General features: G+C 40.6%; 1 protein-coding gene across 3 annotated transcripts in view; it reads right to left on the reverse strand.

Moving 5' to 3' along the window:
- Positions 1–16,533: 16,533 nt before the first annotated feature.
- Positions 16,534–21,111, reverse strand: part of UBE2W (ubiquitin conjugating enzyme E2 W) — a 59,319-nt gene continuing 54,741 nt past the window's right edge. For all 3 annotated transcript variants that reach the window (XR_009246100.1, XM_004588053.4, XM_058668742.1), the window contains one exon: positions 16,534–19,994. Coding sequence is in view for 2 of the 3 variants with exons in the window: in XM_004588053.4 (XP_004588110.1) it covers positions 19,981–19,994 (14 nt within the window). In the remaining variant the exon portion in view is untranslated. The remainder of the gene's footprint in view (positions 19,995–21,111) is intronic.

Raw genomic sequence — 21,111 nt, forward strand, 5'->3', positions numbered from 1 at the left:
GAATCTGCTAGAGAAACAAATTGTTTGTTGGTATACTCCCTCTTGTTATTATGTAAATTCCTCAAACCTTCCCTCCTGATGTCTAAGTGACCATCTGGTTGTGGTGTTATCTGTCATAATGGTTACGCCCCTAGGTCTAAAAAGTGTAAGAGTGTGCAAAATTCTACAGGTGCACAGCTGGTTTCACAGTGCTATCTAAATGTGGCAAGCTATGTCATCTATTTTAATTTGCTTATAGATGAAAATGCTCATGAATGAGAATTGTTAAGCTAAATCCTTTTGAAAATAATGTATGGATGCATAATTAAGCTCTTGGAGAGTCATGTCTGTTTCTGTTTTCTCAGGAACTACAAATTCTGTTCAGCTATATAGTTCTGCATGCATTCAAATGGACTTACTGCTAAGGGCACAGTTTCAGAATGCCATGGGACGCCATATCCCCATGAACTAGGTGGCAAAATGCATGGCTGTACGTATGAAAGTGCTCAATGATAATTCAGATGTCAGGTAATGTAAATGCTCCAACATGGGAAACGATTCTTACAGCAGACTCATAGACTATCTTGAGTAGCACTCAGTGGCCTCAGAATCAACCCAAAGGCATTCTGGTCTGACAGAAGAGCCAGCAAGAGAGCAAGCATATCAGGTGTGGAATGCCAGGACACTGCTGCGAAGAGTGTCCCTCCGTGAAGGACCTCTGTGGTCCATACCCCTGTGCAAAGAAGCAGCCATCGAAGATGGTTGTGCTCTTCTCTCAATGGAGGAGAGAACTTCCACTTTGTGTGTGGCCTTGTCTAATGCTTCGTGGGGTTGTTGTGGATTCAAGAAGCTTCCACAGCCTAAGCATCGTGTGTCAGGAGCCTCAGGTGATCACTGACGTCACACATAAGAGTGCTAATTTATTAAATTCATTAGAGTCACTGTGTACTGACTTCCCATGCAGGACCTGTAACTTTAGAGTTATACTAAAAAGATATATTATTAATATTCATAGATTTCTCTAAGTAGTGTCTTGTGGATCTAAAAAGTCTTATTAACAAGAAGAGCTTGAAATACAGTGACTACCAGTGGCCTATAAGTTAGTTGGCCTATGACTACTCAACCAGTGCCACAACTAAGCCTTCCTGGGGTAGGACACCCTGAGTGCTCTGAAGCGGAGCTCATGATTTCCTCACTTGCCAAATTGTTTGGGATCTCTTTGCTTACCTACTTAAGATTCTTGTATTCTTGAACTGCAAGTACATAGCTTGTTAGACTATAACCAGTATATTGCTTACTTCTGCCTTAAAGTGTATAAAGTTCTGTAAACTCTTGTCAGAATACTACAAGCTACTGAGTTATTGTAAATGAAAGCCTGTTTAAATCTCTTGCCATCAATAGCATGATTAGTAGGTCTTGCAACAGAATGCTTTCAGTGCTGTGCTTTATGCGTGTCATCCCGAAACTCTTAGGGCTTGCAACAATTGGTAAAGTATAATTGTTTTAGAAAAATCTAACACTTGCCTGTTCCCTACTGTTGGATTTTCCAATTTTCAGGAAAAGAACTCTGCCAAGTATATAAAGGGAATCTGAATGGCCTTTGTCTCAGGGAGCCATGGTCACAGGCTTCCCTTCCCCATGCAGCAGACAGACCTGGAGTTAAAGGCTGCGGAGGAAAATGGGCATGGAGGAGATAAGGAAGAGGCCTTTTTGAACTCTGCTTGGCATGGAAGCTGAAATGAGGGTCACCTCGACCCTTCTTTGGAGTGATGTGGGTTTGTGCCCCTCATTAGTGCTATGGTGGCCTCACAACCTGAGAGGGGCCCCACCAGAGTTTTGCCATGCATTCCAGGTTTGATTGGAGGCAAACTCCACCTCCCTCTGATTACTTTGGTGGACATCACCTACCTAGATATAAAACTACTGTTGCATTTTCAAATGTCAAATGCAATAATTTCCAAGAAGTCAGCTTGCATTTACCTGTCCTGTGATGGGCTTATATCCTGATGCTGCATGCTAATCCTTGCATTGTTACTGTGCCTTCTGATTGATCTAGGTCAACTATTTATGCAGCTCAGGGGGAGTTTCATGTGTTCCACTGAAATATTATTTGTTGAAACAAAGGTTAAAACCTAGCAATTCTTTTGCATCTAAGCTCTAGAACTCAAGTATTCAAACTAAAGTTTCTAGCTGAACTCACAACCTACTAAGTTGGAAAAAATTATAATTATGTTATGTTTTGATATCTAGACTTCAACAAAGAAGGGCCTTTCAAGTGCCAGGCTGTACATCGAACACCTGATGACTTCTGCCTTCTATCGGGAACCGTTAGATGGACCCCCCCAACTGCTGCTGTTACTCAACTGCGCCCCCCTGTCAGCAGGAAGTAGTCAAGAGCGGACGACGACGTCCCCTTTCCCTAAACTGTTGGGGTCTAGTCCTCTGTCTGGAAATATAGGAGCCAGATGGGATGATAGGCAGTTAGGGTCTCCGGTTCCTGACAGAACTGTGTTGTGTACATGTAACATCTTAACACTAAAAAAATTCTTAAATGTCAGTATTTTCAACGAGGCTTGTACATTGTTAATTGTATTACTAAGTGTGTTATTGAATCAAAGATTTGATTAGTTACTAGAAAGAGGGGGGAATGAAGAGCCTGGAAGTTTTCTGCCCTTTGTGATCCCGCCTTGATGGCTTGGCTGGGGACTGTGTGGATTCTAGGCCTGACACCCAGCAGGACACCTGGCAGGTCACGTAGGCAGACCACTCCTCAGGAAGGAGGTACCTGGTGTTTGATAAGATCCACCACCCTATAGCTCATCGATTTGTACTTTTTGAAAGTCGCTAGTTTCAAACCCACCAATAGAAGCCTGCTAGATCATGACTGTATAATTAATAGCCTGAAATGTATAAAAACTGGGGAGCTTGGGCTCTCGGGGTCTTTTCCTTTCTCTCTCTCTGGCTCACGGGCTTGCTGCGGATCCTGCAACGGCTGCCCCTCCCCTGCCCGGCCATGCTGGGCTGGGGGAGGTGGCTGGGAGACCTAGGTTAGTTCGAATAAACCACTTTTATGCCTTAGCACCGGCTTCAGACTTGATGATTATCTGGGGATTTCAGAAACCGGCACAACACTGGGAAAGCAGTCGAGAACGGCCCAGAGCTTTGGGACCCTGCACCCATGTGGGAGACCTGGAGGAGGTTCCTGGCTCCTGGCTTTGGATCCGCGCAGCACCTGCCGTTGCACTCACTTGGGGAGTGAATCACCGGATGGAGGATCTTCCTCTCTGTTTCTCCTCCTCTCTGTATATCTGACTTTGTAATAAAAATGGATAAATCTTTAAAAAATAAAAAAGGTTGAAATGTTGCCAAGAAACTTTTAAACATTAAATAAAATAAAATAAAATACACATTTCTTCATGAAGTATCTATTAATTAGAATGTCTACATCAATATTTCATAGGGCATTCCTCAATAGAAAATGCCATTGATGTTAAAACATAAGCTTCTAGTGACTTGGTTCACAAAATGGTAGCAAATAAGCTTGCTACAGTTGACTAAGAATGAACAGAACCCTAGCCAAGAAAAGACAGAGGACAGAACGGGTCAATCAACCATCTCAGATATATGTTGGCAGCGAAAACCGGGCGAATGAAGACTCTATGATGGACAGTGTCAACCAGTGAACTCTGCAACGACCTCATCGAACTGGGAGTGGCGAGACTGGCAGTGATTCATATCTAGAGAAATATTAAAACCACTTAGGGTCGATCGCAGCTAAATAGTCTCCCCAAGAAGCTGTACATTCCATCTGGACAATGAACAGCTGGACTATGTGCTTAGCATCTGTTTGCAAGGGAAGAATCTTGATTGAATTTGAACTGTAATACTGCAACGGGGTGGGGGGGTCCACCATGGGGGAGGGGCATGGGTAGGGGTGGGGGGGAACCCCAGAGCCTATGAAACTGTCACATAATGCAAAATAATTAATAAAAAAAAAGAATGAACAGAAAAGAAAAAATACTAGTTTTTTTCATTATTCACCTATCTCTTGGCAAATATTCACTTATTTTCTTGCTTTTTATTCATTTACTTTCAAATATTCATTTGTTTACCTTTTTATACTTTTCTTTTAGTGAAAAATATGTGTATGTGAGTGCATATGTGTGTGTATATATGTACACATGACACGTAGAATAAAATCGTTGGCATAGTCACTGTAATCTAGAAAACCAGCTCTGTGGTTCCCTTACTCCCTAAATATTTTACATTTGCATATAAGTTCAAATCCATTATCTGCTATCTGGCCAACCAAATAATCCTATAGTGGACAGAAAGGCCAATGCTCTCTGCTCAGGAACATTCCCTGCCCTGTGGTGATTGCATTGGGACCCGCCTCCTCCATGAGTCCATGTGGTCCTAGCCATCTCACTGCCACAGAGGACAACCAGGAGATCCAAACTGGGCCGCAGTTCCCCAGCCCCCTAACCTCAGTGAGAACTGAGAGGTGGATCAGACATCCGATCCAAGCAAGACCAGCTGGGACCTTCTGGAAGGTGGATGTGTAGACACTGGAAAAAAAGACATTTACTCATTGCGACTTATTAAACTGGCAAGAGGAAGCTGTCAGGGATAGGCTTGCCCACCTCATGGAGAGAATCTGCCCAAGGAATTAAGCCAAGCAGAGGCTTGGTGGAAGGGTCTCTCTGGGAGCCTACAGCCAGCTATCCTGGAGCGGGCCAACCCCTACCCTCTGTGGTTTCATAAACCAAAACATCCCCTTTGGTTTCTTCTGATGTTACCAGCCTAAGACAGCAGCCTAAGACAGCCCTGTGCAAGGCTCTGGTGGGTCCAGCTCAGGATGGGCTGTTCAGTTACATTAAGTACATTCCCATCTAAAATGCCTTTTTGATACTGGGGAAATTTGCCATGGATCTCAAAACAGTTCTTACTGATTCAAATTCCACATTATTTTAATTGGGAACCCTATTTCCTCTAACTATTGAATTAGTTGGTTAAACTGTTCCTTCTCTTTCTGTGAGGAGGCGACTGAAAGGTACACCTCTGGCCACTGTTTCTCCCTTGCAGTGTCCCTCACACACATTTACACCGCAGAGTCTGAATCATGCTGGAGACCATCATGTCTTCAGTCCCCCTAAACTGCCACTTGAGAGGGGAATAGCACTGCTAGGAACTTAAGAAACCGGCTACGGAGCAGCAGCCATCCTCAACTCTACCTTGGCAGCAGAATCAGCAAGGAGAGTTCTGATTACGGCCTCAGCTGAATCTTACCTACAAGAGATTGAGTTGCAGGGGTCCAACACTCAGGAATGCTCTGTTGAGTGGAGTCTTTCCTAAAGAAACAGAAATGTAAAACAATGTCTCCAGGACCATAATTCTGGCATAGCTGGTAAAGCTACTGATCATTCAGTTCTACTTGCTCCACTTCTAATCCAGTCCCCTATTAATGCACTCGGGAAACCAACAAAGAATAACACAATTGCTTGGACTCCTTGCCACTTGCATGGAAGACCTGAATGGGGCTCTGGCTTCTGGCTTCGGCCTGGCCCATCCCTAGATACTGCAGCCATCCAAGGCATGAACCAGTGGATGGAAATTCTCTCTCTCTTCTCCTCTCTGTAATTCTGACTTTCAACAAAATAAATAAAATTGTAAAAATATATCTCCTCATATTCTATCTCTGGGAAGCATTTTTCAGTACAAAACAGTATTTTTTCAGCTTTGCAAAAGGGGAAAACATTTTGGCTACTTACAAAATGTGAGCTGATGATGCAATTTCAGAAACATCAAAAAAAGAATAAATGGGACATTTTACATTTACATGTAAGGTTATAACTATTCTTTTTTTTTTAAAGATTTATTCATTTATTACAGCCAGATATACACAGAGGAGGAGAGACAGAGAGGAAGATCTTCCCTCCAATGATTCACTCCCCAAGTGAGCTGCAACGGGCCAGTGCGCGCCGATCCGAAGCCAGGAACCTGGAACCCCTTCCGGGTCTCCCACACGGGTGCAGTGTCCCAATGCATTGGGCCGTCCTCAACTGCTTTCCCAGGCAACAAGCAGGGAGCTGGATGGGAAGTGAAGCTGCCGGGACCAGAACCGGCGCCCATATGGGATCCCGGGGCTTTCAAGGCAAGGACTTTAGCCGCTAGGCCATGCTGCCGGGCCCTATAACTATTCTTAAAATATTTGTTTATTTATCTAAAAGGCAGAGTGATCGAATCTTCCAAGCACTGATTCACTCCCCTTGAGGGTTGCAATAGCCAGTTCTGAATCAAGTTGAAGCCAGCAGCCAGGAACTCCATCTGGGTCTCCATATGAGGGGCAGAGATCAAAACCCTGGGATCACTGCTCAAATAGGCATGTTAGCAGAGAATAGATCAGGAGCATAGCAGCTGGCTCTCAGACTGGCCTTCTGATATGGGATTTTGGTTTTGCAAGCAATGGCTTAACTACCTGTTTATTTATTTTAAAAATGTATTTATTTATTGATATGTCCAATATAACATAACATAACATATATAAAAAGAATGTTTACAGAGAGAAGGAGAGAAGAGAGAAAGATCTTCTATTTGCAGGTTCACTTCCTAAATGGCTGCAATAGCCAGAACTGAGCAGATCTGAAGCCAAGGGCCATGAACTTCTTCCAGGTCTTCCATGAGAGTGCAGGGTCTCAAGACTCTGAGCTATCCTAGACTGCTTTCCCAGGCCACAAGCAGGGAGCTGGATGGGAAGTGGAGCTGCCAGGGTTAGAACCGGCACCCATATGGGATCCCAGCATGCTCAAGGCAAGGACTTTAGCCACTAGGCCACACCGCCGGGCCCACAAGAAACAATTTTTGATTTGTGATATATAATATCAGGACAATGTCCTTCAAACATTGCTTCCTGATATTGAAGCCACATCCATGACAGTATTATCACTTTAAAATTATCTCTTGTGGCCACTGTTGTGGTGCAGCACATTAAGGCACCTGCTGTGACACCAGCATCCCATACTAGAGGCCAGCTGGAGTTCCGGCTGCTCCACTTCCCATCCAGTTCCCTGCTGTTGGCCTGGGAAAAACAGGGGAAATGGCCCAAGCAGTTGGTTCCTTGCCACCCACATGGGAGTCCCAGAGGGAGTGCCAGGCTCCTGTCTTCAGATTCACCCAGTACTGGTTTTTGTAGCCATCTAGGGAGTGAATCAGCAGATGAAAGATCTCTGTGTGTGTGTGTCTCTCTCTCTCTTTCTGTCTTTTCAAATCAATCAATAAAAATATTTAATATTTTTAAATTTATTTTTACTAGAAGGTCAGATATACAGAGAGGAGGAGAGACAAAGAGGAAGATCTTCCATCGGATAATTCACTCCCCAAGTGGCCACCATGGCTGGAGCTGAGCCAGTCTGAAGCCAGGAGCCTGGAGCCTCCTCCGGGTCTCCCATGTGGGTGCAGGGTCCCAAGGCTTTAGGCCATCTTTGACTGTTTTCCCAGACTACAAGCAGGAAGCGGGACCACCAGGACATGAACTGGCGCCCATATGGGATCCTGGTGCATGCAAGGCAAGGATTTTAGCGGCTAAGCTACTGCATCAGGCCCAATCAATGTTTTTTAATTGCCTCTTAGAAAAAAATATATGGTTAAGCAAAATTAGAGTGTGCTCATCCAGTTTAAATCCATAAAATTTCCTTTAGTGATCCATCCTAATTTCAGATCTGGAAATCAGGGTGGGTTACCTGAGCCAAAATGGCCTTCTCTCTAACTTGTCCCTGAACACAAGTGCTAGATAACCAACTTCTTGGATTGGAGGTTGCTGCTCCAGAAACCGTGTATGGGACACCCACAAAGCAGTCTCCCCCTAGAAGATGATACCCACTTCTGTGGAGGACTGCATCCAACCTGACAAGTCAGCCACTCCTCCAGTCAATAGTTCTAGTTGTTCTCTCTGGCCAGTTCTGGATAGCGCATACAGTAGTTCTTTGCCTAAATTTCACTTTCAGCAGTCTCAGCTACCTAACCAATCATGATCTGAAGACATTAAATGGAAAATTCTGTAAGTAAGCAATCCATGTTTTAAATGGAACATCATTCTAAATTGCAGGATAAAATCCTGCCCACTCTGGTTTGACCTGAGACACGAACCGTCCTTTGTGTAGTGTATCCACACTGTATGTGCTATCTGCCCATTAGTAACTCAGTGGCCATCTTGGCTATCAAATGGACTGTCACCATGCTACTGTTCAGTTATTCCTGATTTTACTTAATAATGGCTCCAAAATGCAGGAGTAGTGATGGTGTCTGTTTATACAAATGCAAATCCACAAATACTTTCTTTAAGTGAAAAGATGAGTGTGTTCAATCTAAGAAAAGTGGCAGGTTTAGTCTGCAAAGATACATGCTAAGAACAAACCTTCTATGTGTAAAATCGTGAAGAAACAAATTGATGCTAACTGCAACAAAGAGATTTACTTAGGGGACACCATTGTGGTATAGCAAGTAAAGCTTTTGTCTGCAGAGCTGGCATCCCATTTGGGCATTGGTTCAAATCTTACATGCTCCACTTCTGATCCAGCTCCCTGCCAATATGCCTGAGAAAAGAAGAAGATGGCCCAAATGTTTACCCCTCTGCCAACCGCATGGGAGACTAGAAAGAAGCTCCTAGTCCAGACTTTAGATCAGTCCAGGCTTGGCCATTGTAGTCATCCAGGGAGTGAACCAGCAAATGGGGGCTCTCTCTTCTTGTCTCTCCTCTCCTTCCTTCTCTCTGTAACCATGTCAATTTATTAACTAACTTATTGATCTGAAAGGCAGGATGGCCCATAAATGACAGACCAAGATTTGCCATCCTCTAGTTCACTTCCCAAATTGCTGTAACGGCTGGGCCTGCCCAGGTGGAAGCCCGGGACTTCATCCTGGTCTCCCATGGGATTAGCTGGAGCACAAGTACCGGGGCCATCTTTCCCTCAAACTGGCACACTGATATAGGAAGCAGGTCTTACAAATGGCAGCTTAACTTGCTGAGCCACGATGCTGGTCCCTCATGCTAGTTTCATTACAGCGCTTCAATCTGTACCAGTCATGGCCACAGGGATCAATATGTACATAGTTTGTATGGAAAAGGCATTGAATGACAAGGTTCATTATTAAGTGTGGCATCCATTGGGCATCTTGGAAATCTCCCCTGTAGATAAGGTATCACTTCCCCAGTTTGTGATACAGCAGTAGGTCCTATGTTGGTCCACAGCCTCTTGGCCGAGAAATGGGTCCCTGGTCCGAACTAGTGTTAGCTGGAGTGGGTTTCATCCACTGCACCAAGAGATGGTTTCATCCTGCAGCTGAGACGACTGTGCAATTTGAAACCTGGTGAGCTTGAGTCAGCGATGCTGCAGTGACACAGTCTGTGGGCGGGAAAGGTAAACCGATACCTAGAACAGGTGGTACTTCTGCGAGAACAAATTGCTTGTCCTTTGTATCAGCTTGCCAGGGCTATCATACCAAAGTGCCACAAACTGGGTAGCCAAAATGACAAAAATGTGTTTTCCCAGTTTTGGAGGTTACTAACCCAAGGTCAAGGTATGGGCTGGGCTGTCCTCTTTGGAGGACTGGGAGGGAATGATGTGTTTCTGTAGCCTGGGGTGGCCGTCTTCCTGTCTACAGGCTGCTCTGTATTCCACTTTCTCTTTGGGATGTATGTGTGTGTGTGTGTGTGTGTGTGTGTGCCCAATTTGCATTTCATGATGACATCAGTAATATTCCCTGAGGGCAGGACTTCATTTGAACATCAACTCTGTGAAGATTCTGTCTCCAAGTAAGTCACCCTTCCAAGCTACAGGTTAGATTTCAACATTTGAGTTTGAGTGGTACATAGTTCCCCTGTGTAACTTCATTCCCAGAAAAAAGAGTCCCAATGTAGTCCACTTACCATCAACTGGGATTTCAAGGGCTGGTTGTCTCTATGTATGTGATTTCTCAAGCTTTGTTTGCAGGATGAGTCACCTGCCAAGGGTTGGATCATCCTGAGGTTTGCTCCGCGTGTGTTAGAATAACAACTGAAAATTCGTTTGCTTATTTGTTCCCCTCTTAAGTTAATACCATTCTGATCAGTCCAGCCTAGAACCCAGGGATGATGAGGGTTTCGGCTCTGGCTGCTGACACCCCAGCGCCAGAGTTCCTGGATGCCAGCTGCATGTCATAGAGTGCTCTCTGCATGTCCCTTGTGTGTTAGTACTCAGACCTGACAGCTCTAGTTGTCCTCCCAGCACTTCCAGCATTGTCTCCTCAATGCCATGGGGCTGCTGGGCTCCATCCCATGTTTCCACCCCATGTAGCAGCCTGGAAACACCAGTGGGTGGAAGCTGGGCCAGTCACAGGGTCACTCTATTTGTCTTCTTTTTTTCAGGGGCCACTGTCCTTTGCTTGTCTGACAGCCAGGGCTTGGGAAAGTAATCTTTCATCTATTTCATTAGGCTGCGTAACTATTTCAGTCCTCTTCATTCCTGAAATCCAGTTTTTCCCTATTGCTTCACCTTCGTCTAAACCCAGAAGTTGCTTAGATTCTTCCCCCACAGAACTGTGCCATCTCCTGTCAATAGATTCTGGGTCTAAAATTTGTTCATGTCTGGAAAAGTGGTACAAGTGCGGAATTTGATTGAGTGAACTCCCCTCAGTCATTCTGGCTGCCTCTATGTTGCTCATTTTATGAACTGTGCTCCAACACTCTCCAGGACTCTTTACAACTTAGATCCCCTTGGCTGCCACTTTTATTATAATAACCAAACTCCTGGCATCTAATGAATATGCACCACCATCTGTTCCATCATCCCCTCTGCTGGCCATAATTCAACCCTGGGGGTAGCCACTTGCTGAGGTTCTTCAATATCCTATTGCCCAACTCATCAACTCCCCACCAAGGGCCTTGGTGATCAAGTGTCCTTGGGCCTGCTCATGGAGCATGAGCTGGAGTCTTCTGACAGTACCTTACTGTGTCTCCAGAAATGAGAGTATTAGTTTCAGGGTTGAAACACTAAAGAACCATTACGTTGGATGACATTTTAAAAAAAAAAAAAAAACCAATCAACCACAACCTCCCCCACCTTCAGGAATTCTCAGGTCTGGAGGCCAAAATCCAATCCAATCCAAGATCCTAGCAGAATCATAGTCTCTCCAAAGGCTCTGGGGAAAACCCTTCTTCCTTACCAGTTTCCAGCAACCTGCCTTCCTTGGCCTGCAGATGCACTCCACTGTTCCCTGGTGTGCTCTTCTTGGATTTCTTCTCCATTTCTTGGAGCACACAATGCAATTCAACCCCTAAGATATCATGGCTCGATGTTCTAAATCAGGGCTAGTTTTACTCTAAGGCAGCCCAATTGCAAGGCCAGCTTCTTGATGGGTGGGGCAGTGGTATGGTTTACTGCTTCATTGCTTGATTGGGGCATATTCTAGGCTTTGTTTTCTGGGCAACTGCTCACATTGGCTCAATTTTATAGCAATTTCCTTCCAATCAGTAAAGAAATGCCCAGAGGATTAAAAGCAGCAGTGCTGTTATGCTCATTATTTGCTAGTAGAATTGAAGCCCAAATAACTTCAATCTTACCCTGACTCACAGGCGCTAGTCATCCAGCCCCTGGCTGACTCAGAACCAGTCATGGTGGCCTCTATGCTGACCTGAGTAGGAAATCCTGTCCTAGTACTTTGGTGCTTAAGGTCTTTGTTCTTGCCTAGAACCCACTGATAATAAAAACTTCAGGCCTTGACAGTACTGTTTGCAAACAGGTTTCTGTGACAATCAGAAACTGCCTTATCTTATCTGCCTTTTCTTGGTATATGAGAATTATTCAAAAATCAACCTGTTTAATGTCTGATTTTAACCGCTATGATCTTGTGGCTCCTCAGATGTACCTAATCTAAAAGTACCATATTCTGGATTTGTGTAAATATTTTTATACACATAAGTATTTTTATTATGTTAAGAAATTTTTTTAAAACTTTTTAAAAATACTTTTTAACCTAAGCAACTTGGTTCAGACATAAGAACAAACACCTATTTTTTAAAAAAGCAAAACCAATGAAGAATTACTAATGCTTTATTTAAAGGACACCTTCTCAAACTCTGGGACAAAGAGGGAACAGCATTGTGATGTAACATTTAACTCAGAAGATGGTCTGGACGTGTTTCAAAGATGAGCATGTGCCACAGTAGGTGTTGTGGATGCTTGGCAGACATTCCAAAAGACATGAAGCAGAGGACCTCCTGTGTACATGCAAGAGCCGTGCACATGCCTGGAGTTAGGAAAGACCTGACCCAGTGTCCGATGTTTTGATGTCCCTTGAAATGTTGCCCGATTTATTTTCTTCCCCCAGCAGAGCTACTCATCTACTCTGTGCCTTGAACTGTTATGGGCTATTCGGACCTTATGGAAACTCGGCTAATCTGTACTCTACACACCTGCTTTCCCACCACTTGCACTCTGCTTTTGAAAAAGTATAAAAACGCTTTGTCTTGGTGCATCATCCTGTGAGATGATGGCTGCTCTGCTGCCACAATAAAAAATTCAGTTCTGCACAATCTTATGTCCTCTATTGATTTCTGACAGCAGGTTAAGCCACACCTTGCAGTAGAGCATCCTATACAAGTGTGAATTGAAGTCCCAGTTGCTGCACTTCCAATCCAGTTTCCTGCTAGTTCATCTGGGAAAGCAGAAGTTATCCCAAGTACTTAAACCCTTGCCACCAAGGTAATAGATAGGAGTCCTGGCCCAGCCCTGGCTTTTGTGGGCATCTCGGAAGCAAACCAAATGACTCTCTTAACCCTACTCTATCAACCTTTTATTTATTTATTTTTGGAAAGGCAGTTTTACAGAAAGATCTTCCATTCATAGGTCCACTCCCCAAGTGGCTGCAACAGCCAGCGCTGAGCTGATCTGAACCCAACAGCCAGCAGCTTCCTTCAGATCTCCAACACGGGTGCAAAGTCCCAAGGCTTTTGGCCATCCTCTACTGCTTTCCCAGGGCACAAGCAGGGAGCTGGATGATAAGCAGGGCCCTGAGGACACGAACCAGGACCATTATCGGATCCCGGCACATGCAAGGTGAGGACTTCAGCCATTAGGCTATCGCGCTGCTCCCCATTCTGTCAAACTTTTAAAAAAGAAGTAGTTGGCACCTAAATTTCTCTGAAAAGGTTATTGTAAAAATACAAGAATAATCAAGTTAGACACATTTATTAAAACATACATGATAGGTACTGTGTGCTATGTGCTGGGGATAAAAATAGAAACACAGTCCCTACTGTTAAGAGTTCAGGACAGAGCTAGTAGGGCCTGAGGTGAAGCAACAAAGCTAATAATCTTTCTGCATTTCAACTTTCCTTTCAGGCAGAGAAACAGATGGTGAAGCTTTTAGGAACAGGGAAGAACATCAGCCAACTACATGTGTCTTGCATCACTTCCAAGATCTGCTTACTGTGGAAGAGCAACCTGGGAAAACCCAGGTCTGTGTGGTGAAGTCATAATTGCAAGGGGACTGGATATCACCAGCTTTAAACATACGGGCTCAATGGGTATTGATGAAGAATGCAACAGGCAGACGACTAGTAAGAAGTGTTGGATCCTATCTGGATAACTAGGTTGACAGGAATGCATTAAACCACAACAGAAAAAATAGGAGAAACACACTTTTATCAGGGCAAAAGACAAAAAAATTCTTGGTTGGATGTCTGCAGGATATAACTATCCACTTACATAATCACCAACATTTGGTCTTTGAAGGCCAGGTACAGACAGACATCTCAATTTTATGAAAACATTGATACTCTCCATGTACATATTTTGTATTAATCAGAAGCATTTTAAAAAAAGACCTCAAAAGCATTTAGACCAATTTAGTGACATGGTGTCCCAACAGAACATATTCAGAACCACTGTGGCTTTGGAACTTACTAAAAAATACAGAAACCCTTGCTGTGTCATTTGATCCTTCAAGTAAGCGCACATATATTTTGTTAAAGTCTGTATGAAAAGTACTAAGGAATAGAGCAGAGATGAACAGAGAAGAGTCCCTTACCCGTAGAGGGAAAGTCATACCTACTATGTGAGGTAAACATTATTTTAAGGATTAGAATAAAGGGAAAGAGTGCCATCAAATTGCACAAGAACTGGAGCCTGCATTTACCTAACCAGCTACTAGTCTATGGCAGAAAAGCACCTGTTGAGACATGACAGCTTACATGGTAGTAATGGAGCCAAAATGAGGACCAAGGTGCTCGTAAGGCAAGTAGATCCTTGTGGAAAAGAACAGAAATATCGGCAGAACATATTTAATTTCTTCCTGCTGTAATAACAGATGCAGACATAGCGCCCTTTCCTACTTATTTCCTTGTTCTGCCTCGATGCTTCAGTAGTCACTGAACGAAGTCAATCAGTTGATCTGTTTGTATTGTCAGAAAAGCATCCAGAAGTTTTCACAGGATGACTGATGTCACGAAACTTGAAGTTCAGTGATATTAAATCGTTATTTTCCCTGAAAGTGTTCAGGACTGACTTAAAGCATCCAGAGTCACTCAAACCAACTGGCTATTCTATGAAGTAGAGAGGACCTGTAAGTCAGTAGCTGTAGGGCTGCATTCCTCTACACTCACTTTGGAAACAGACATGCTATCTTTTCATATGGTCATAATCTTTTAAAGATCAACATCTCGTGAACAGAAAATACTATGCAAGTAATTTTACATTATTATACACTACAAACAAGTCTAGCATCTATTCCATTTAGTATTCGACTCTACAGAAAAAAGTCAAATGACAACTGCTTTATTTTGAAAGTTACTGAATTCCATAAAGCACACAAAGTAATCTATATTCAACTAACAAAAGTTTGATACATGTATTTAAAAATATATAACAGATTTGTCTGTTGTAACAGTTATATTTAAAAAGTGAGTTTTACATATTTTGCAACTTGAATTTATAAAATATATACATTTACCCTATTCAAATCCTCAAGCACAATCTTTATTTCTAAATTGTGAGAAATATAGTACCAACATAAATGAACAAATTCATTTAATCTGTACATGTACTTGATTCTTAGCTACCAGATAATTAACCTAAAAATTCAATTAATTTTTTTACCTCAAACTTGACCATTTTAATTTACATAAGGAATCTGCAGTTAACTATGACGAGACACATTGTTGTACTTGACAAAAGCACTTAGTTCCTAAACAGTCCTATTTCAACCTTTTGTAAGAGGGAGGTGTAGTCAGTCTTTCCGTATGCCATGAAATCTGACAAGTTTTGTCACAATTAACTCAAAGCCTAGTATCTTCTGCAATCTTGTGTCTGACTTTGAGACAACAGCTTAGAACTATAGGATCAACATTTTGTTAAAACCCAAACAGGGCATGTGTCAAGAAACAGCTAGAACTGGATCTTGTTTTCACTTAACATGTCAAGTCAGAGTTCTTGTCATCAGCGTCTATTCATTCCTTCCTTCCACACATTCAAAATGGCTTCAGGTGCTATTTTATCAACAAAACACCCTTTGTTAAAAAACAGTACTATAATCATTCTGAAGACTCACCACCAAAAATACAAGTCTCAGTGTTAACCCTTGAACAATCATCATCTCACCCAGCCAGATCTCAGTCAGAATCACACTATCAACCTACAGGCCAGGCCAGGCTTGCAGTCCATGTTCGGGTTCCAGAGTCTGTAATGATGATCATGTATATAATCCAATCTTAATATCAATGCAAAATTGACTGTGAAAGCAAGACTCTTTACAAATAATTTTAGAAAAATAATTCCACATCTCAAAATGACTGAAGGAATTTAAGTGGTAAACAAACAATTTAATTCATTTAAGCATCAGTTAGGCACTGGGAAGAGTTCCCACTTCCAAGGCCCTCCTTTTCTGTACTAGTATTTTAGAAATGAATTAGAGCTACAACTCACTCACCAAAGAGTCATATTCACAAAATCAACAATCTACTAATGAAGGGACTATCAGGAATTCAAGTAAGATAGTGTTTTTCTTTTTTTTCTTTTTTCTTTTTTTTAGTTTTTCAAAAACTTCTGTTGTAATTAATAATCTTCCTTGTCTGGATTCTCCAACTTAAAAAAAAAAAAAAAAAAACCCAACTGAGAAGTCAGAAAAGGCAAATGCTGGAGATTCACGCACGTCAGACATCTGTGAGAAGAGACAGAAAGGAAGGAGAAAGAAGAAAAGATATTTTCAAAAAACCAGAAAAAGGTTGGAACTGGTTGTTGCACACCAAAAGACACCTTCTCCACAGGTCACAATCCTGCAAAGCCAGGAAAGGCACTGGCATATCAAATAGTCCAGTACCTACTCTAACAACAAAAAGCAAACCCCAGTTAACTAAGCTTCAATTCTTCCTAAAAACTAACTTACATACACAATTACACACAATCATAAATTATAGCCATTCAGCTAAGGTATGCATAAAAATGAGTAAAAGTGAGGCTGAGAAACATAAGCAGAAGTAACCATAAAAGCTTAGAACTAGTGACACTGAATTCTTTATTTAAAAAAAAAAACTTTTGAACACACAGTACCTCCTCTTCTCTTCTATTTTTAGCAAGCTTTAACAGTTTTAAATGTCTCAATTCTCAGAAACAATAGGCTTTTTAAAAATTAGACTGGATCCCTGGAAACAATATGTAGTTACTTACATACCATTTTCATTATCACTACTTATGTCTATCACTTGTCAATTCATCTTTGATGCAATCTGGGGACAGTCAATAGTTACTAGATACCTGTTTTAGAATCTGAAGAAATAATTCACCACCAGAATCTAATGATAATATATCTGCATATATTCAATATTTCAGGAGGGCAAAAGTAACAAACTATTCTAGTTGCTTTATACCAAATATTTATAATTTTTATAATTTCAGTCAAAACAACAAGGATCAAGATCTTTCTTCAGTGCTATTGTTAACTATAAAAAAGCTATTTTTAGCATTTTTCTGGGTAGTCAAAAATGCTTTATTACCCTGATGGCTAAAAGGAAAAATTATATATTACAAGTAAATTCTTTAAAAGTGACTATTATTAATTCCTTAAGACAACAGCCATAAAATGCGTTTTTAAATTTCCTTTGAAGGATCAAAAGCATCTTTCTCTTTCAAACTTATGGTATTAATTCCTACTTGTAAAAGAATTTCTGAGAGGGCATCAAGTTCATTATGTATGCATGCATAAATAAGAAACTGAATTATCACTGTTGTAACAGAATTTGGCAAACCAGCAGAATGGCCTAAAATAAATAAATAAATAAATAAAAAGGAAGAGAATACCTATTTTCTATTTGAAGCTTAATTCTACAGGCCTAATGCACCATGGAGGAAAACTGGAGAAGGAAGTAGCACACTCCTATATACATTTTCTTTGTAGTCTGGCTGTCTTTCAACAACACATTACAGGGAAATATTCTGCTTATAATTACAAAGCCATTAACTGCCCTCTAGAGCAATGACTCAGATAAATGAAGACTTTCAATAATGTAACTTACAATATTTTAATAATATAAAATTAATTAACTCTAAGTGCAAAGCAATTTTCAGTTAACTCCTATATTCCGTAGGAATGATGTTAATTTGATTATGAATTTTGAACAACTGGTGCTCCTATTAGGATATTTCATCTTATTCTCTTTAAAACATAAAACATACTGAAGTTATTTGGTTTTTTTGTTTGCTTTATTTGATTTTACCATATCTACATCTAGAGAGAGAGGTATGTTAAAATACTTATAAAAACTCAAACTGAGGCTATATATGATCTATTAATCTATAGTATAGCACTGCTAATCTTTGACCTGGTATATTCATTCCTTTGGTGAATAAATGTCACAGGTCATTTCTTTATAAGAGGATTTAGTTAGGAGGACCAGAAATACACAAGAGAGATTTCTTCCTAACATACTGGAAAAAGATGATGACAATCAGTAGTTTAGACCAGTTTTCTAAAATATGAAAATATATAATTTATAGTTGCAATTTTCATATACAAGCAGTGAAAAACTATCAATAATCCAAGTATTTTCTCTCTTGGTTAAACAGCCAACTAATAAAACTGATAGAACACTATGAGAATATATGTTTAGTCCAAATTGAACAAAAACGTTTCAAATTTTTAAAAAGTGGTAAATGCTAGCTCATGGTATAAACAGTGTCCACAATTTGGTGGCTGGCCATGTGTTTTTTTTTTTTTTTCAAGTTATTTCTATAGCAGACATAATTTTGAAGTCTACCCACCCCTGAGTTCAGCAATTATATTTTTTAGAGTGTAAAATTATATGCCCTTGATTAACATGTACAAAGCTACAAAATGTCATCTATACAGAGATTAAAAACAACTTTTAAAACATTATTTATCAATTATTAATTGGATGGTTTTACTGGGGTACATATTTCAAACCTTTCAGCCAATTGGATTTTACTTTTAAACCCAAATTGATCCATATATTCACTGTAGGATATTTCAAAAAGAGTGCAACAATAAGGCATTAGTAAAAATAACATTGTAGTAGAAACAGATTTTGCATATGTGAAAAGATTAATTTATAAAATACAGTAATCACTTTTTAAAAAGTGAACCTAGCTGTAGCTTTAACTTACATGGTACTGAGGATTGGGCCTTTGAACAACATTTTTTTCTATAGAAAAATTTCACCTAGCTATAAGCGGTCTTTTCAACAAGCAAACAAAATAAATCTTTCCAGGAAAAAATGTATGGTTGTGGAGACAAACAAGCAAACATACCATTTTATAGTGCACTTTTGCCTAAATTTAAAATAAAAATGTCCACACTCTCGTTAAAACATTAAGCCTCTGTCAAAAATGTATTTCTTATTTTAGGGTACAGAATTGAAGACAAGATGATACTTACAAGTAAAGAAAGCTTACAAGAAAAAGCTTGACAAAAGTTTTTCAATTAAGGTAATATATAACATTCAAACTTAAAACGTAACAAAAAGAAACAAGATTGCAAACAAAAATGTTTATGAATTTTCCAAACATAAATAAATGAAATAGTGTTTAGGCAGTAGGGCTCATGCTGATGGCTAGCAGGAAGTAACCGAGTATAATCTACTTGGAAAAAAACCTTTAATACACAAATGACAAGCCCAATTTATGGACTGCAGCAACTTAATCATTACTGCCATTTTTCTTACTTCCAAAATAAAGCCTTGATTAAACCAGTCAGACCCTATATTACTCAGACCTTTACTTCAGAGATTGAGGAATTATATACAACAAATGAATTTATTTTCACCATAGGGATAACATATTGTACCTCTCTGCCAATGTTACTTGAAAACCTTCCATGTCAAAACAATTTGACAGCAGATATAAACAATTAAATAAATACGCAATGATCTTTCATTACAGTCCTTTGAAGACGCATGTTAATTCATGCTGTTAACCTCAGGATCACAGTGCATAGAATCCAAATATAAACAGTTGGGGTGACTTTCAAAGTAATGTTGGATCCCTCACGTTATTTATAATCCCCACTATAACCGATAAGTTCATTTCATAGGCCCTATTATGCATTAATCAGCGAGTGGCAGAAGTTAATGAAAAACTTTTCCTGTTATGACGTCCATTGCCGGCAATGAACGTCCCAACACCACCAGGGAAGTCATTGTTATTGCACAATACATGAGGACCTGGAACTATTCCAAACGCTTAAAAAAATAAAAATAAAAAATGGAATTATATTTGACATTTCCTGACACCTGCATTGATACTGTATGACTAATAAAAGCATGTCAGTTGCCTGGACTGAACCAGCGATCAACATGCGCCCAGAATGCACACGAGTAAAAATGCAGTAAAAGGAAGTAGTCTTCATTGCCTATAGGTCACTTCCAGTCAAAGGTTAAAGTTCAAAGACTGAATGATCAAAGTGCTCATTTTCTCAGTAGGACTATCTTCTGCTAGGAGGATGACAATAGTGGCATCATCAACAAGTATCATCTTTAAGAAAAGGAGAAAAAAGAGAATTAAAAAGTTAAGCAAGCATGAGTAAAATACACAAAATAACCTGACGTAGAAATATTTTCATTACCAAAAGGAATATGGCTTATACACTTGCCTCCCAAAATCCCTAGTAATAAAAGCTCAAAATCGCTTTTAATTACTCTTTAAGGAAAGGGTAGATCATACAAACCTTAAAATGATCTATTACTGGTATATTAATTCTTTAAAAAATAATAAATTGGTATGTGTTCACAAAAATTCAGAATGTAGCAATCAGTCCTAAGAGATTTCTCTCATGAGTAACAATAAGCCGTGGCAAGATGGGATGGGAAGTAGACTCCTGGTGGTCACTGTGTGCTCTTTAGCACAGAGCAATTCAAGCCATAGCTTCAGATTGAGAAGACAATACTGTTTCTTCACCACCAAATCACAATCTCTACTTCTCTGTAACTTTCCAAATAAATAAATAAATCTTAAAAACAAAAAAATACTAAGGCTGATGTGGCGGTATGGCAGGCTAATCCTCTCCACCTGCAAGCACCAGCATTCCATATGGGTGCCAGTTAGCATCCTAGGCTGCTCCACTTCCGATCCAGCTCCCTCCTTATGGCTGGCAAGATAGCAGACAGCTCAAGTCCTTACGCTGCTGAACCCATGAGATAGAAACTCCTGGCTTCAGATCAGCTCCTCTCCGGCTGTTGCCTGTCTTTGTAAAATCTACTTTTCAAATAAAAAGAAATTAATCTTAAAAAAATAAATGAAAACAACCAAGGACTGGCCTTGTGATGAAGGAGGCAAAAGCCACAGCATCCCACATGCAGGTCTAGTTCTTGGCTGCTCCAATTTTAATCCAGCTTTTTGCTAATGTGCCCAGCAAAGCAGCAGAGGATGGTCCAAGTGCTTGTGCACTGTGTGATGGCCCAGACCTGGCCTTGGAAGCCATTATGGAGTGAGCCACTGACCGAAAGTTTTCTCTTTCCCTCTCTCACTGCAAACTTAAGTGGAGAGCCATTTAATTCCATAATGATCATACTAAAAGTCTTAGGGAAATATCAATGCCTACAAAAAACTTTAAAAAAAATTTATCCGAAAGGCAGAGTTTTACACACACACG

The sequence above is a fragment of the Ochotona princeps genome, chromosome 9, assembly GCF_030435755.1.
Source record: "Ochotona princeps isolate mOchPri1 chromosome 9, mOchPri1.hap1, whole genome shotgun sequence".
Taxonomy (NCBI): domain Eukaryota; kingdom Metazoa; phylum Chordata; class Mammalia; order Lagomorpha; family Ochotonidae; genus Ochotona; species Ochotona princeps.